Source organism: Rhinatrema bivittatum, chromosome 5, assembly GCF_901001135.1.
Source record: "Rhinatrema bivittatum chromosome 5, aRhiBiv1.1, whole genome shotgun sequence".
In the NCBI taxonomy this organism is placed as follows: domain Eukaryota; kingdom Metazoa; phylum Chordata; class Amphibia; order Gymnophiona; family Rhinatrematidae; genus Rhinatrema; species Rhinatrema bivittatum.
The window spans coordinates 344,470,381-344,488,260 of record NC_042619.1 but is presented as its reverse complement, the minus strand read 5'-3'; the positions used below and the strand labels follow the sequence as shown (position 1 = coordinate 344,488,260).

The 17,880-nt window shown below is 42.1% G+C and overlaps 1 protein-coding gene across 6 annotated transcripts in view; it reads right to left on the bottom strand.

Annotated features, from left to right (window-relative positions):
- Positions 1-17,880, bottom strand: part of UBAC2 (UBA domain containing 2) — a 377,581-nt gene that overhangs the window by 178,519 nt on the left and 181,182 nt on the right. For all 6 annotated transcript variants that reach the window (XR_003857130.1, XR_003857131.1, XR_003857133.1 and 3 more), the window contains exon 5: positions 10,396-10,519. Coding sequence is in view for 2 of the 6 variants with exons in the window: in XM_029604494.1 (XP_029460354.1) it covers positions 10,396-10,519 (124 nt within the window). In the remaining 4 variants the exon portion in view is untranslated. The remainder of the gene's footprint in view (positions 1-10,395; positions 10,520-17,880) is intronic.

Sequence of the window (17,880 nt, the reverse complement as noted above, 5' to 3'; positions counted from 1 at the left end):
CTCACACACACACACACATCAGTCACCTCCCTGACTAATGTCTCACACTCTCACATACACATCAGCCATCTCCCTGAGCAATCACTTTCATTGTCTCTCACACACACACATCAGCTCTCTGACCTGTCTATCACACACAGGCTGGCTGGCTGCTTCTCTCTCTTTCTCTCCCTCACTTCCTCTTCTCCCCCCCGAGCACAAATGGGAGCTGCAGCAGTTCCCGCAGGCCAAGAAAGAAGAATCCCATCGGCCGCGGGAGGCTCATGCTGCTGTCTCCTTTCTCGATTACCAGCTGCTTCTATTGCTCGGGGACTGATGCTGCAGCCGCCGCTGCTACTTTAGCAAGCGGCACGACTCTTTCTCCTTCCCGCGCACCGCGTATCACTTCCTGTTCCGGGTCACGGGAGAGGGGGGGGCAGGCGCGGGAAGAAGAAAAGGCCCAGCCGCGGGTGCCACTGCTTCTTCTAGCACCGCTGCCGTTCCCACTGGGCTTGAACGTGCTGACAGCCCGACAGCAGCGGGAGAGACCGGGAGCGCGCGACACACCTGCCGGTGCTTGGCGGTGCCGCGGACCGGCAAAAAACTCCCACGGCCCGGTCCGCGGACCGGTGGTTGGGGACCCCTGCTCTAAGTGACAAATAAGATATAAACCAGTTGAGAATTTTACCATCCATCCCGCATAGAAGAATAGTGTGATTGACAGTATGCTCTGGGCTCAGACTCTGCTCAGGGGCTCTGATCTGGGGGCCAATCTCACTTGGGAGTTACCTGAGGGTCTTGTCACCTGCATGCACACAGGACTGTCTCGGGGGCTAATCCAATGCAAACGCACACAATTACTGAGGTTATACCTGGGGGCTTGAAACCAGACGCTTATTCTCCACACAAAGAGCCACACACACAAACTTTGACTAAGTACATCATGGTTCCAGGTATTTATGAAAGTTAAGTTTATTTGACTAATAAGAGGAAAGAACAAATAAAATCAGATCATACAGAAGAATTGGTTAAAGATAATAACAATTGCAACATATACATAAAGCTTACATGTTTCCAAAGGATCAAACTGTGCTGTCACATCCAGAAGCTCTCTGAGTTTTCTTCTTATACACTAAATGCTTGAGAGAGCAGCAATGTTCCCTCCCTCTACGTTCTTAGCAATTTCGAGAACAGCTGTCTGGCCTTCATTCTCTAAGACTTTGGTATCAGATAATTGCTTACTTTCTCACCATAGAACTACTGCCTCTTCATCTCTCAGACTCTTGCCTGTTCGTAAACATTTCACAGTGCAGAACAGTAAATAGGAGTTCACTCAGAGATTGGCCTGTGGCCTTCAAACTAGTGTGTGTCTGGCTGAGAACTCACATACTCCATACAGCCTAACCTCTAAATACATCCTCAGCCAGAGTACTCAGAAATAATTCCATTACAGAGTACTGAATACTGAGGAAACGTCTAAAAAAAAACCAAACAAACCCCTGTCTATTGTCAAAAACCTGCCTAACGGTGTCACAGCATGATAATAAAAACAGTGTTAAATGATTTCCTAAATTCAAACTGATATGGATCCAAAACCTGATTATCTTGAATAAACTTCTGACAAAGGACAAATGTTGCAATAATCTTAGAAAGAAATGATAAAGAAGATAGAGGATTGTAATTTGATAAATCATGTGGCTGCAAATCAACCATCTTTAACAACGGGCAAATTGATAGGAAGCTGCCTTCTGAGAGGAAAAAATTCAGTTTTCGTGATAGAAGGTAGAACTACGTCTGACAGAAATCTGACAGCAGTTGAGTGAATATTCAGAGACATTCATTCTTGTTGGTTGCTATCTGAGTCCAAATCCCCATTACCTCTTGCCTTTGAAGCAGAGAGCAGTGCTGGAGTTGCATCGTAAGTATAAGGGTTATTGGTTAAGTGAGGTAACCACCGCATCAGCAAGTTACCCCCATGCTTATTTGCTTTCCCTGACCACAAAATTCAATGTCCTTGTTGGTTGCTGTCTGAAACGAATCCCCCTTTTCCCCCTGCCATTAAAGCAGAGAGCAATGATGAAGTTGCATCCACAGTATGAAGGTTTATTGGTTTAGGGTAGCAACCGCCGCACCAGCAAGTTACCTCATGCACTCTTTTCCTCATTCCCATCCTCTAGCCTTTAGGGATCCATGGTGTTTATCCCATGCCTCTTTGAATTCTTTCACTGTTTTTGTATTCACCACCTTCTCTGGAAGGGCATTCCAGACATCCATTACCCTCTCCATTAAGAAATATGTTCAGACATTGGTTTTGAGACATCCTCCCTGGAGTTTTATTTTGTGACCCCTAGTTCTACTGATTTCTTTCCAACGGAGAAGGTTTGTCAATTGTGCATCATTAAAACCTTTCAGGTATCTGAAGGTCTGTATCATATCTCCTCTGCACCTCCTCTCCTCCAGGGTATACATATTTAGGTCCTTCACCCTATCCTCATAATTCATTTGATGGAGACCCCCCACCATTTTTGTCACTCTTCTCTGGACTGCCTTCATCCTGTCTCTGTCCCTTTTGAGATACGGTCTCCAGAAGCGAACACAATACTCCAGGTGAGGCCTCACCAATTACCTGTACAAGGGACTTATCACCTTTTTCTTACTGGTTATTCTTCTCTCTATGCAGCCCAGTATTCTTCTGGCTTTAGCTATCGCCTTGTTACTCTGCTTCACCGTCTTCAGATTGCTAGACACTATAACCCCAAGATCCCTCTTTTGCTCCATGCACAACAGCCCTTCACCCCCAATCACCTACCGCTATCTTTTGGCTTACCACACCCCAGATGCATGACTCGCCACTTCTTGGCATTGAATCCCAGCTGCCATATCTTCGATCAAGCTTCCTTAAATTACATCTCATTCTCTCCTTCCAGTGTGTCCATTCTGTTGCAGATCTTAGTATCATTCACAAATAGACAAGCTACCTTCTATCCCTTCCACAATGTTGCTCACAAAGATATTGAATACGACTGGTCCCGACACTGATCCTTGTGGCATTCCACTTAACACCGTTCTCTCTTCAAGGTAGGTACCATTTACCATCACACACTGTCTTCTGTAAACCAGTTTGTAATCCACGCCACCACCTTGGCGCTCACTCCCAAGCTTCTCATTTTATTAACAAGCCTCCTATGTAGGACCATATCAAAAGATTTGCTGAAATCCAAGTAGATCACATTGAACGGTCTTCCTCAATCCAATTCTTTAGTCACCCAATCAAAAAAATCACTCAGATTTATCTGACAGGACCTTCCCCTGGTGAATCCAGCAATCCTCCTAACTGTAGATAGTCACTATTCTTTCCTTCAGCAGAGTATCCATTCATTTTCCCACCACTGAGGTGAGGCTAACCGACCTGTAGTTTCCAGCCTCCTCTGCTCCCACTCTTGTGAAGCAGGACCACCACCGCTCTTCTCCAATCACTCAGCAGTACTCCAGTTTCTAGGGATCTATCGAATAGGTCGTGCAATGGACCCGCCAACACATCTCTGAGCACTCTCAGTATCCTGGGATGAACCTCATCAGGCCCCATGGCTTTGTCCACTTTCAGTTTTTCTACCTGTTCCATTGCATTCTCTTCTGTAAATGGAGTTTTGTCTACTCCACCCCCATCCACTGTCTTGTTAACTAACGACAGTCCTTCTCCAAGGTCTTCTTTAGTGAACAATGAACTGAAGTATTTGTTTAATATTTCTGCCATTTCTTTGTCTTTCTCCACACATTGATCCTTGTCATCTTTCAATTTCACTATACCACTTCAGACCTTTCTCCTTTCTCTGATACATCTGAAAATTGTTTAGTCACCTCGCTTTACCTCTTTGGCAATCTTTTCTTCCCCCTGACTTTTTGCTTTCTTGATTGCTTTCTTTGTCGCTCTCAGTTTCACCATGTATTCTTCCTTGTATTCCTTTTTTTGGGATCCTTTATATTTCTTGAATGCTGTTCTTTTTGCTTTGATTTTTTCAGCCACCTCCTTTGAGAACAAGATAGGTTTCTCTTATTTTATTTTTTTAATTTATATTTTATTGCATTTGCAGATAATTATGACAATAAACTGTCAATATACAATACGGACATCCTTCATTGTTACATAGAAACAAAGAAATATATCATTAAACAAATATGGTTAACACCATAAAAAAAAAAGGAAATACGATTTTTTTTAGGTAAAACTCATGAAATTGTTTTTTACACAATTTGATATCCTATTACCATGTAATACTGCAGTATACATCTCAAATCTGAGCTAAGGTAATCTGTCTACTATTGATTGAAAGTTAAGCACTTTTATCTATGAAACAGCTACTGAATTGACTATATATTACTCTCTATTAGTTTTTTTGATTCGAAGAACCTGTTTAGATCTTCCGGTTCATAATATATGTATCTCTGGTTATCTAATCTTAACAAACATTTGGAGGGACATCGGACTATCATTTGTGCCCCTATTTGATCAGCTAGGTTCTTAATGGCTAGAAATTCTTTCCTTCTACTCTGAGTTGATTTTGTTATATCCGGAAATATCCATATTTGGTAATCACAAAATTTAACTAATCTATTTCAGAGGAATAATCTCAGGACAGTATCCCTATCAGAAGGGAAAACAAACTTAACCAAGACCATTCCTGTCTTTTCCACAACATCATCAGATATGGTTTCAAGCAATTCTGAAACATTTAAGGGGGATGTTTGTTCTTCAGTTACAACACTTGATACAATATAATATATTTTAGCAATAGTAGGGGAGGCTTCCGATGAAATTTTTAATATTTCCTTTGTATATTTTTTAAATTGGTCCTGAAGCGATGTATACCTTACTAACGGAAAATTTACAATCCTCAGGTTTAAATACCTATTTTCATTCTCTAATCTTTGTAAATTTCTAGTCTGAATGATCTCCCCTTGAATTATATTTGCCTGTACTTTCTGTACTTGAGAAATCTTTTGTTCTAACTCTACCAACTGAGTATTTTGCTTTACAAAGCTTTCTTCTGTTTTCAATACATGATTATTCATCTCCAGGCTTACATTTGTTAATTTTGATATAGCCTTTTCTAAGGTAAGGAAACCGACTTGATTTGATATATATATATCAAGAAAGTCGGTATATAAAAACCCTAAATAAATAAGAAAAAACCCTAAATAAATAAATAAATAATCGCAGTCCATACCGAATCTAATGTTATTATTGATGGTTTTTCCAACTTCTTCATAGGGGTAATATTCACCAATTCAATCCCCTCCTTATCCAGAATCTCTGTTTTTGGTCTTTCTTTTTCCCCTAATAAATCAATTCCTTGCAATTGTATCTGAAAAGGAGGAGGAGGAGTAGCTGTTGCTCCAGGGCTGAGAGAAACGGGTGAGGCAAGTAATTCCATACTTTGCTCAACTTCTGGAAGCACAGCGCCTCCCTTGGGAGATTTTTCGGGTGCTGGGCTGAAAAAGCTCTCAATTTTCCCTTGAGAAGGATCTGCTGGAGAGGATGATGCTACAGCCTCTCTCAGTTTTCCCTTCCGTTTAGTATGTGACATATTTATACCAGTTAAGGAAAAGAAAGACCAATTAAATATTTGAGAGAAAATCAGTAGTTTCTTAATATAACCCGATGTATACTACAGTGGAGGGTCAGGAGCGGTTCAAATTAAGTATAGAATTTTACTTTAAAGTTACTTATTTGGGGGTAAGGAGTTCGGAGCAAAAAGATGAAAAGATAAAATTCTTCTGGGCAAAGCCGCGCGCTCCTTAGGCGCGCGGGCTTGGGCAACGCGCACGCCGACATCAACTGCGTGCCATAAACGGTCTCCTTTTAAGGACCTCAAGATGATGTCACACCTGGAAGTGAGAGAGTCTCCGTCGGGGCAAGGTCCTCCCTTCCTGAGATGTTAGCAAATTTCAATCAGGGAAAAGTAATGCTCCCTTCTCCTTCCCCTCGTTAGGAGCCTGCAAACGGTCCACTTTTAAGGACCCCAAGATGACGTCACACCCGGAAGTGAGACAGTCTCCGTTGGGGCAAGGTCCTCCCTGCCCTCGGCTCCTGAGATGTTAGCAAGTTTCAATCAGGTAAAAGAAATGCTCCCTTCTCCTTCCCCTCAGGTTTCTCTTATTTTTGTTTACTTTTCTAACATATAAATCTGTTGTATTTGTTATAGCTCCTTTTTGTATGGCCCACTGTTGTTCCACCTCTCTCATTTTCTCCCAGTCTTCTAGTTCTACTTCCAGGTACTTCCCCATTTCAACAAAGTTCGTATTCTAGAAATTCAAAACTCAGTTCTTGTGTGACTTCTCTGTATCCTATTTGCAATATCAAACCAAACAGTTTGATGATCACTGGTGCTGAGGTGGGCACCCACCTGGACGTTAGAAACAGTATCCCCATTAATGAGCGCTAAGTCAAGTATAACTCCCTCCCTCATGGGTTCCATTACCATTTGTTTGAACACAGCCCCTTGCAGGGCATCCACTATCTCTCTACTTCTGGTAGATTCCGTAAAAGGGATACTCTAGCCCACGCCTGGCAGATAAAAATCTCCAACAATCAACACTTCTCCCTTCTCTCCCACCTTTTGGATTTCTTCAACCATATCTCTGTCTACTTCTTCCATTTGAGTCGGAGGCCTGTAAAGCACTCCAGTAAAAATGGCTGCACCATCATCTTTTTTTTAGGTCAGCCCATAATGCTTCTTCTTTACCCCACATTCCTTGCAGTTTAATTGCTTGGATATTGTTTTTGACATAAAGAGCTACTTCTCCCCCTTTTCTGTCCTCTCTGTCCTTCCTTAAGTTATAGCCTGGTATGGCTGTATCCCAATCATGAGGATCCATGAACCATGTTTCTGTAAAAGCAACAATGTCCAAGTCCGCCTCCACCATTAGGGCCTGCACTCTGGGATTTTATTGCCCAGACTACAAGCATTTGTGCTCATAGATTTCCAGCTTCTCTCCTTCAGGTTTCTGCTCTTCTTCTTGGACTTCTTTTGTGCCTTATTCAGCTGACTTTTGTTATCCCTTTCACCCATTTCCTTGCGATTTGGGAGGGGGGTGAAATTCCAATTTCCTTCTGCCACCCCTGGCATCTAGTTTAAATTCCTTATGGCATAGGATTTGAATTTATCTCTTAGGGTCCTTTTTCCTGCCACAGACAGATGTAAGCCATATTTGACATAGAGCCTTTTACTGGTCCATACACAGCCCCAGCCTCCAATATATCCTAAACTTTGTTCCTTATACTAAGCTTTGAGCTATGCATTGAAGTTATCTATATGACTTGACCTCTCTTCCCCGCTTCCATGAACACTTCTGAAAAGGCAATAGACTTTGCTATGTGACTAATCTGCTTTGCCAGAGTCTGGAAATCTCTCTGTACCACTTGGATGTTGTTTCTAGCAAGGTCATTGATTCCCAGATGGATATTATTTCAACTTCAGAGTCCTTACTTTCTCCTTGGATTGCACTGACTATTTGAATAGCATTTCTACTAGTTGATGATCCTGGAAGGCTTTTAACTATAGTGTTTCCCTTGAAAAGAGTTCCCATATTATGCCTTTGATGATTGAGTCACCCAGCACAATGAGCTTTTTATTATGGTTATTGGTTGTATAACTGATTTTCTGTGTGCATTGGGTTTCTTCTTTCCTTTCAGATACCACTTCAATCTCCATTGCTAAAGCTTCGTCATTATTTAAGACAGAGAAAGCTTTTTGTACTTGTGTCACTTGAGAGTGTCTCTCTGCCTCACAGGTCTTATTCTATCAGAGCCCACTGTAATCCATTCGTTCTTGGGTTCCTATATGCTCTGTGTAAGGGGGGGGGGGCACATGGGCTGCACAGTTGTGAAGAATGGTATCTCTGGGTCACAGGTCTTATTCTGCGTGAGCCCACTGAAAACAACTGTTTTTCTGGGCTTTTGAATTTTCTGTGGTAGGGGGGAAACGATTCCTGAACTCTGTAGTGGGTGAGGATTTCTTAGTGGTTGCTGATACTTTATTTATTGCAACTAATTCAGCTTTAAGGTGAGCCAACTCCTTTTTCAGGGCAGAAAGTTCTGAACAAATTGGGCAAGCCCTAAGTTTCCAGATGATTTGCCTCAAGATAAAGGCTCCATAGTCTTAACGATTCAAAATAGCTCTCGGGGGTTATTATTGGCCTGTCATAACTGCTCAGAAAAATAAGCTTTTTTAGCATAATCAAATGCTCTCCAACTGGCCTCTATAACTTTGCAACCTTTCCGGGTCCCTGAATGGTACCAATGCTGTTGAAGACTCCTTAACTTGCGGCTTAATTTAGGTAAATCAGGAGAATGGCACGTTGCTTTATTATGCCTCACCTGGTAAGTTTTCCTAGGGGCAACTTCATCAAGGGCACATAAGATGGCATTATCCCAGTTAGCTACAACTGCCTCCACAGAAGATTCACCAAAGTGAAGAACTGCAGGCTCTAACACTTCCTTTAAGAGGTCAAGGTCTATAGCCATAAGAACATAAGAACATGCCATACTGGGTCAGACCAAGGGTCCATCAAGCCCAGCATCCTGTTTCCAACAGTGGCCAGTCTAGGCCATAAGAACCTGGCAAGTACCCAAAAACTAAGTCTATTCCATGTAACCATTGCTAATGGCAGTGGCTATTCTCTAAGTGAACTTAATAGCAGGTAATGGACTTCTCCTCCAAGAACTTATCCAATCCTTTTTTAAACACAGCTATACTAACTGCACTAACCACATCCTCTGGCAACAAATTCCAGAGTTTAATTGTGCGTTGAGTAAAAAACAACTTTCTCCGATTTGTTTTAAATGTGCCCCATGCTAACTTCATGGAGTGCCCCCTAGTCTTTCTATTATCCGAAAGAGTAAATAACCGATTCACATCTACCTGTTCTAGACCTCTCATGATTTTAAACACCTCTATCATATCCCCCCCTCAGTAGTCTCTTCTCCAAGCTGAAAAGTCCTAACCTCCCACTATATGAATGAGTTATTTGAACTTGAACTCTAGACCAATTAATAGCCACATAGCTGAAAGATAAACAATGATCTAACCAAAGTACTTTTTCAACTGAGATTTGGAGAATGAGATTTCAACACAGCAGCATTCAAAAAAATGAAATCCAGAATATGACCATGTTTGTATTGGTCAACACACCTGCATGCCCTCCGAAAACTCAATATATATCACACCACAAATCAGAGGTCCTAAAGTCATTATCCACACTTAATTATCATTTATTGACAAAATATTTCTTGTAAATACATTCCATTTGACTATTCTTATATTACCTACTAGGACCCTTACCAAAATACTCTAAAATCACACTCATGCTTTACCCTAAAATACATTCATTCATACCACACATATCACATTCATTCCCCACTCATTCTATACATAAAATATATAAGGTGCTAGAAATCCCTTTGCATCTAATGCAATTACAATACTACATACATCATTTTTTTAACTTATTTGACAAACTAATCCCCCATATACTTTTAAACATATGATATGAATTGCTCTTATATTACTGTAAATTGGTCTAGTCCTGCTATAAATTGATCTTGTCCAACGAGAGCCTCGTTTCGCCCTGACACTTAGGTTTTCTTCAGGGACGTAGTTTCTTTTAAAATCTGGCATACACGTTCATACTCAATGGGTCCATTACATGGTATTGTGTCATTTCATATATCATAAACTTTCACAATCACTCTCTTTATTTCTCACTCTATTCACAAATCAGCTTGACTGTAGTCCTCGGGTCTCTCCAATATAGAACTGCTTCCAAACAATAGTGTGTGTGGCACTTCAATATACGTATGCCTGCTTGACTATCCTTCAGGCATCGTATCACACACACTCTGACTCTATCTCAAAATCTTTCACAGCCGTGATAGATTTCCCATGTTCAAATTTTTCAGCGTCTCTCTCTCTGAGGCACATTTTGTGTATAATAAGAATTCAACAATACAAAGCCATTTAAGAACTCCTAGGTTTTCCCTTGCATCTTGGATGATGTTAAATGAGAGAAAATAAATGTCTTCTTATACCAATGGATGATATTAATAAGAATACTTTAATAATTCTTTCATGGATTCCTTTGCTTAATGACTTTCTGAAACGTTAACTGGAATTACAAAATCATGTTCCCTGACCATATATCTGCATTTTTCGTAACATCAGCAGCAAGGATTTTCTCATGGTGGAAAAACCAAAGAACCACTGCAACTAGAGGTCACATCTTATAAGACCTTTGGCAGACACTGACACCAAAATGTTTAATCGAAACTTACAAACAACACTTTAGATTTGAAAATGAACATGCAAAAAGGACTTGGTAATTCAACAGAAAAAATGAACAGTGCTTGACATACTGTACCTGCAGACCCATGATGTAAACCAGTGTCTTGTTTGTAATGGGAAGCTGGCCTAAAACTTGAGTTACTTGTACTCGTGGGATGGAACAATAAAATGGCACAAATAAGGCAAACAGGGGGCCCAAGCTGTAGAAAAAGAAAATAACAAAATCAGTAATTACAAAAGGCAAATATGTTCTTAAATATCATCATGTCTAACTAGCAAATACTAATCAACTCAAACAAAACATAAAACAAACTAACTGAGACATTATTTCAAACTGTGACAGGTGTATAAATTGCATGAGATAAACCTTATGCCCTGTGATTCTATAGTTAGTATTTTTAGAGGGGCAATTTTCAAAGGAATTCTCTATGGGTAACTGGATATTTATTTACAGAGAAGGCTCCTCTAGAAATTGTTTTATGCACTCTGTTGGGAAAATAGACCTGCTTTTCATAGCACGAAGGTAAAAGACTCCCTGCCAGCAGTGGCCACTGTGCATTTTCAAAGGGAAACTTCACATGCTCATGGGTGCGCAGTAGCTGCAGGCCTGCAAGCACCAAAGGGAGGCTGAAAATTGGTCACAATTTGTATGGGCTGGCTCGGCTGAAGTACGCATTACTGTCATAGAGACGGTACCTAGTTTGATCCATAAGCTGGGTCTTCAACTCCCTGGGTTGGCTAGGACTGAAGATGGGGGAGACATTCACAGACCCTACGGTGGGAGTGAGTCATAGTCATCACTCCAGGGCTACATCTAGTGGCTGGGATTCAGGGCCCATGATTGCAGGGTTCCGTAAACAGTAATGGACTGAATGTTAGGTTGCAGCTTTGCAAATCTCCTCCATGGACACTGCCATGGTCTTGACATGCCCTTCTAGATTCAAATCTGCCTGAGAACAACAGAAGAATATGCAATCTGCTATATACTGCAAATTGATTGCAAATTGATTGCTTAGTTATTTAAATAAATACATAAATAGATTGCTTGGTTACTACAATCCCAAACCTATTGGGGCCAAAAGAAACACAAAGTTGGGTGAACCTTCTAAATCCTTTGGTATGCTCCAGCTAGAAGGTAACTGATCTCTTGCAATCTAAACTGTGCAGGGCTTGTTCAAGTCTATGAACTTATGGCCTGGGGAAAAATATTGGTAGATCAACTGACTGAACACATGGATTTCTGACACTACCTTAGGCAGAAGCTTACTATGTATGCACAGCACCACCCTGTTCAGATGAAACAATATAACAGGGTCATTCATCAAAATGCATTAAGGCATTATCGTGGGTATTAGGGCACGTGTTTTTTGCATCACAAGATGCGTATGCAAATTTTGAAAATTTAGTCACAGGGAGAAGTTTGGGTGGAATTTATGAAAATGAGGGGCATTTAACATTGCATGCGATAGTGCAACACACGTTTTAACGCCAGAAATAACGACACCTTTTTCCTGGTGTTATGCTTTGTGATATGCCCGAAACGGTATTTGCAATAAACATCACAAATCCCGTTTCAGGCAGGAGCGTGGAGGGGAGAGAGAGAGACAGCACTTCTGGGGTGGCACACATATTTGTCATCTATTTATTCCACTGTTGGAGGGTCAACTAGTAACTCGAGGTGAGGTTTTGGTGGTGGTCTAGGGTTTGGGGCAGTTTAACATACACAGCACAGTGCACATCTAGCTAGGGCAAGAGTATATTGCATAAATCTCATCTTTGTGTACCATTCCTCATTCCAAATCACATCAAACCTTCACTGATGTGTACCGTGCTAGTTGTACACCTGACTGTGTATGTTAAACTGCCCTCAAACCCTAGACCACCACCAAAACTTCACCTCGAGTCACTAGTTGACCCTCCTACAGTGGTATAAATAGTTGACTAATATGAGAGCCTTATAATGAGTCTCTGTCTCTAGCCAAGAGCAGCCCAAAACATGGAAATGCTTCTCTGGGTAATTTGCAAGCTATGAAGAGAAAATATTATGGGTGCAATAAAATTAACACATTTTGCGATAAAGTACCTACGTGAAACACTAAAATAGCGTGCATTGCAGTTACTCCAAAATTATACTAACCACCCCTGTTTTTTTTTGGTTTTTTTTAATCGCAGGCGTGGTTCATATGAAATTTATAGCAAAATGATGAATCTCAATTATAAAATGGTGGAATCCAAGATGGCGGATCGGTAGATGAAGCATGGCGTGACGGCTCCCTCGGGCACTCTTTTTAAAATAGTGTTTCTTGTTATTGCTTCGTGAATGGGGAGAAAGCGGAAACCCAGGTCGGGGACCTTCCCTGCAGCCCCTCCGATGATTCCTTTCTTGGGCCCGATAGACGCCCATGTCACGCGCAGCAGCCTGGTAACGGGGACTCCGCCGCTGGAGGGAGGAGGAGGGGAATTTGAGCTCCCCTCTCTCCCGGGCTCTTTGAGCCCCGCCGAGGGAACACCGCCGGGTAATCCTGCTACCGCCAGAATTGCCCATGAGTCGGAGGAGACGGCGACAGATCTGGGAAGTGTCAAGCCGAATCCAGCAGGGAATGATGGAGCAATGGTGGCAGCAGTGAGTCCATTGTTTGATCGGGGACAGCCGGGTAAAGGCATTGCACGAGAGGCTAGATTGGGAGGTTCCGAGAGTACCACGCTGGAAGATTCCTCATTAAAATACCTTTACAGCTACCTGTGGTGCAAAGACCTTTGTTTTCTCCTTAAAGACTATCTGGGAAGCAATTATCGACCTTCAGAGCTCTGTACTACAACAGTTTTCCCCTGTGGTTTCAAAGTATAATGATCTGGAGGAAAAAGTCTCGATACTCTCCAATACAATGAATGAGCTGGGTCAACAAATTTCAGTTATAAGGGACCAAGTGAGTACTGTTCAACAATCGCAGTCTGTTATGATTAAAGAGAAGATTAATACAGCTTTAAGGATTTAAAATCTTGAAAATGCAGTCAAAAACAGGCATTTAAGATTTATTAACCTTCCTCAAGTTCTCCTAATACCTCCTAGAGAGATGTTTACGAGGTACTTGATGGAGACTTTACAGGTCTCAGAAAATGCAATTCCCTCCTGTGTCTAAAATATTCTATCTGCCATAGCTCAAAAGAGCTGATGAGGACACACAAAGAGAGGGAATAACACCATTAATTTCAGCAGTGGAATCAAATGTGGTTCAACTATATTGGAGACATCAGATACTGAATTGGCTGTTCCATCTACTCTTATTGTGACTGGCACTCAAACCTGATAAAGACTGGCTAATGAGACTTTATTTCCATCACAGATCAGAGTTGTTTCTTCAGTGTAAAGTTAGGGTTTTTCCAGATGTCTCGAAGGAGACTCAAAAAAGGAGAAGATTATTTCTATTGATGCGACCGCAGGTTCAGTTATTAGGGGGTGTTTTGAAATTTCCATGCAAGTGCATGATTAAGCATTAGAATAATTCTTATATATTAACTCAATTTTTGATTGGGAAGACTCCTAGGGTGGACAGTAACCTCCAGCCGTAATTATACTCGTTGTTCCCTATAGATAGATGACTGCTGTATGACTATCGTTTTCTTCTTTGTTATATTTCTTTGGGTTGGGAATTGGATCCCTCTCAAATTGAGGTCTTGTATTGTGGGCATGAGAATGTTAAAATTTTCTTCTAATTTAAATTTTGTTATTTGTTTTCTTACTCTGTCCCATATTTCTGTTCAAGATTATGTCTTGTATAATTTTAAAATGCATAAATTAAAAAAAAAATTTTTTAATGATGAATCTAGGCCTATGATAGATAAATTCCCAGGGCCTAGAGTTCGCTGAACCTGTGGGTGGATCACCACCAATAAAGAGACATTCCAAGTCAAATACTTTAGCACACAAGAGGCCAGTCTCAAAGGGGACTTTTGTTAGAAGAGTAAGAACTATGACACAGTGGGAGACTTCAATTGAAGCAAGCCCTGAATGAATTTAGCAGCTAAAACCTAGAGATGAAGTTTTGTGAACACAGTAGTTAAAAATAGCACATATGCATTATAGCAGTGCTCATCTTCTATCCTTACATGCTCATTTTCCTTTTCTCAATTTTTAAGGTATAGAAGGATTTGTGAGATTGTGTCAGCATTCCAAACATGGTGCAAAAAAATTATTTGAACAGTTTTTGCAAGAATATTACCCTTTTCCTGTAATTAAAAAAGCTTACAAAAAGTTAGGAAGCTTTTTAGAATGACTCAAAAAAGCACTGGAGCGACATAAAATGTTTCAACTTGTGTTTTACAATACATAGAATGTTCTACTTAGATTACTACAATTTTTAGAAAACTGGAATATTTTGACTTTGTATTCCTGGTTTTCTAATAAGTCCCTTAGATTTGTATTTTTTAGGATAGAAATTTGAAAGAAAAATTGTGACCTGCTTATCTGCCATGTATCTCTCCCAGCAATCAAGCTATTGTGGGTCACTATAAAAGGGTGATTTTTAAAAGCCCTATGTGCGGCAAATTTGCGAGATACATGCGTGACTGGGCCACTGTTATTGTTTGTAAGGTTTTGGGTGGACCCTTGGACACTGTGGCAGATGACCACGCCCACGGGGAGACGTCCCATGAGGGGCCACAGGTCAGGCTCAGCTTTGGGACACACAACACAGAGATATATCTTTTATTAGACAGAGTTGAGAAGCCACCACAGGTGGCAGTAGTGAGTAGAGATGAAGCCCGGCTGGGCTACGGTTCCTCAGGATACTGGAACAGTGAATCCCTCTATGGCTGTGCTGTAGTGAAGAAAACTGAGATAGTGAGTACAGTGGAGCATACACAGGGTTCTGGTATGGAGCCTCCTTGGTAAAGTTACTCACACAGCGGTTTCTCCCGGAAGGTGACACAGAAGCTGGAATAGAGGGAGGCCCTCGAGGAGCGAGTACCTGGTTCCAGGGAACAGCTCTGAGCAAATAAAGTTGGTAACTCATTGATGATGTAGGGAGCGGTTCCTTCCAAGCAGAAGCAATAAGTGCAGGCAGCGAGTCAGGGAACATGCGCCCTCGAGGAGCGAGTACCGGTTCCTGAAAGCAACCTAAAAGAAATGAGAGCGGCCCCCGAGGAGCGGGTACCCCGTTAGGATAAAGTCCAAAAGTAGGAGAGGCAGAGTAGCTAGGTATGGAGAGTGAATCCCATCCGTAAGGAGTCCCTTGCTAACTCGATTAGCTAGCAAAAAGTGTAGGCTTTTGTATCCGGGATGCCTGACGTCATCACAGGGGGACGCCCCTGAGGTTCGCGCCAAAGAGAGAATAAGAAGCAGGGTCGCGCGGCGCTCGCACCCTATGGTACCTGGACAACATGGCGGGATGCAGCGCCCAAGCCGGACCGGGGACGCCGGAGAGGACGGCAGTCAGACGCCGCAGCAGCCAGACGTCCATCAACTGCGGGAGGAGTCGCAAGAAAGGTAAGGTGGGCGAAGTGGAGATGTCGGGCAGCGACAGTCGTAACAGCTGCTCGTGGGCCGTGTGGCGTTTAAGAGGCTCGCAGCCACATGCCTATCTCCCGGTATGCGCATTGGAAAGCATTGCAAAAAGGGGCGGGCCATGGGCAGGCACCGGTACAGCGTCTTTAAATTAGAATCACATACAAGCGCATGCCAGGATCCGATAACTGCGTAGCTTGCTGCTGCTATGTAAAAAAAAAAAATCTAGAGTAGTCAGCAGGATTTTAGGGGTCAGGGCTAGTACAGTAAAAGGGATGTAGGCTTCCTCTCTCGAGTCCTCTTCACCCCCATCTGCATCCATTCCCATGCTGTAATTATCACCAGCTGCGGGAAAAAGACTACTTGACTGTGTGCTTGGTTGGGGTATGTCGGCCCGGCTAGGTAAAAAAGAGAAAGGCAAAGAAAAGACCACCGCAGAGGTGCAATCGCTGCCGGCTATCGCAGGACCACCCTCGTTACCGCGGGATTCAAAGAGCCTGGCGGTGTTAGTAAATCCAGTCCTAAGAGTGGCTTAGCACTCAGTATTTCCAAAACTGAAATTATCTTATCAGTCCCACACACCGACTAATTTCCAATTTAATAATCATACTATTTCGTTCTCTCAAAAGGTATGTAACTTCACAGTTATCATTGACCCTGCTCTTTCATTGCGTGAACAAGTTAGAACAATTACTCAATCTTCCTCTGACAAATTAAGATTCCTCTGACACCTCAAACCTCTCCTCAATCCTATTGACTTTTATTCTGTCCTACAATCTCTCCTATTTTCTAGCATCGATTATTGTAATTCTCTCCTCACTGGCCTCCCAGCTTCTACTATCCGCCCACTACAGATCATTCAGATTCAGCAGCTAGGCTCCAGTTCATGACCTCATCACCTCTGTACTCCATTGACTTCCGATACTATATCGTATTCAATATAAACTGGCCATAATTGCACACGCCTCTATTGATAACATTCACTCCCCTTGGATTTCATCTGTGTTAAAAATCCACGCTCCCACCAGATCATTCAGATTCTCTTGCAGGCACTCCTGGACATCCCTTCTCCTAAAGTAGTCCATCTTGATAAGACTCACTAGAGAATGCACATTTTCCTTGAGGCCCCCATCCTCTGGAACTCCGTAACAAATGAATTGAGAAACCTCTGTGAAAAGTCCTTCTTTAAAAAAGCGCTAAAAACACATTGTAATGTATTTTAATATAATAATAATAATAATGATAATAAAACTATAGCAATTTTAGATTGTGGATAATCACGTTCAGAAAGTGAAATAACCATAACTATGTGAGAAATTAATTCTCTTTCCCCAGCAGGAACTAGGTGAACCTGGAGCACAGATTCTACCTTTATTCCATATCTACATATACTTAATAATAGAACAATAAATGTGCACGTGAGAAATCCCACAAGATGAGAAAGGAAGCAGAGTAGTTTCCAAGCCTTTTTCAGATGCTTTTATAACAATTTTCCTCTTTCATCCAAGAGCCACAATGCATCTTTTTCCTTCAATAATCACAACAAACATTTTTTTATGCATCAAGCAGTGCCTTCTCTTTAACATGCAGTCCTCTTTTTCATCTCAGCACAAACAGCAAAATTTAGAGGCAAACACACTAATGGCTGAATTTTTAATCGGCCGTGCGCGCGGCTGGGCCCCTTGAAAACGCACGCGGCGCATGCAAGGCCCGGGGAAGTGGGCGCTGGCAGTCGGCCGGTGCACGCAAGTTGCTTCTACTGCAACAGAGCAGTAAGCAACAAAACAAAAAAAAGGAGAGGTAGGAGAAAGGGTTTAGGGGGTGGGGAGGAGAGGGGAAGAGGGAGGGGGTATGGGTTGGGGAGTAGGAAACTCGGGGAGGCCCGATTGCGTCGCCGTGCATAATCATAAAATTTGCCTCCCCCCATGCGTGCCGTCTGCCAATGCGCGCATGGATGATAAAATACCGCAAGCATATTATAAAATGGGCGTGTCCATGTGTGCGCGCCGGGAAGCGCACGCACCTTTTAAAGTCTACCCCTAAGCTAGCAGTTACAGT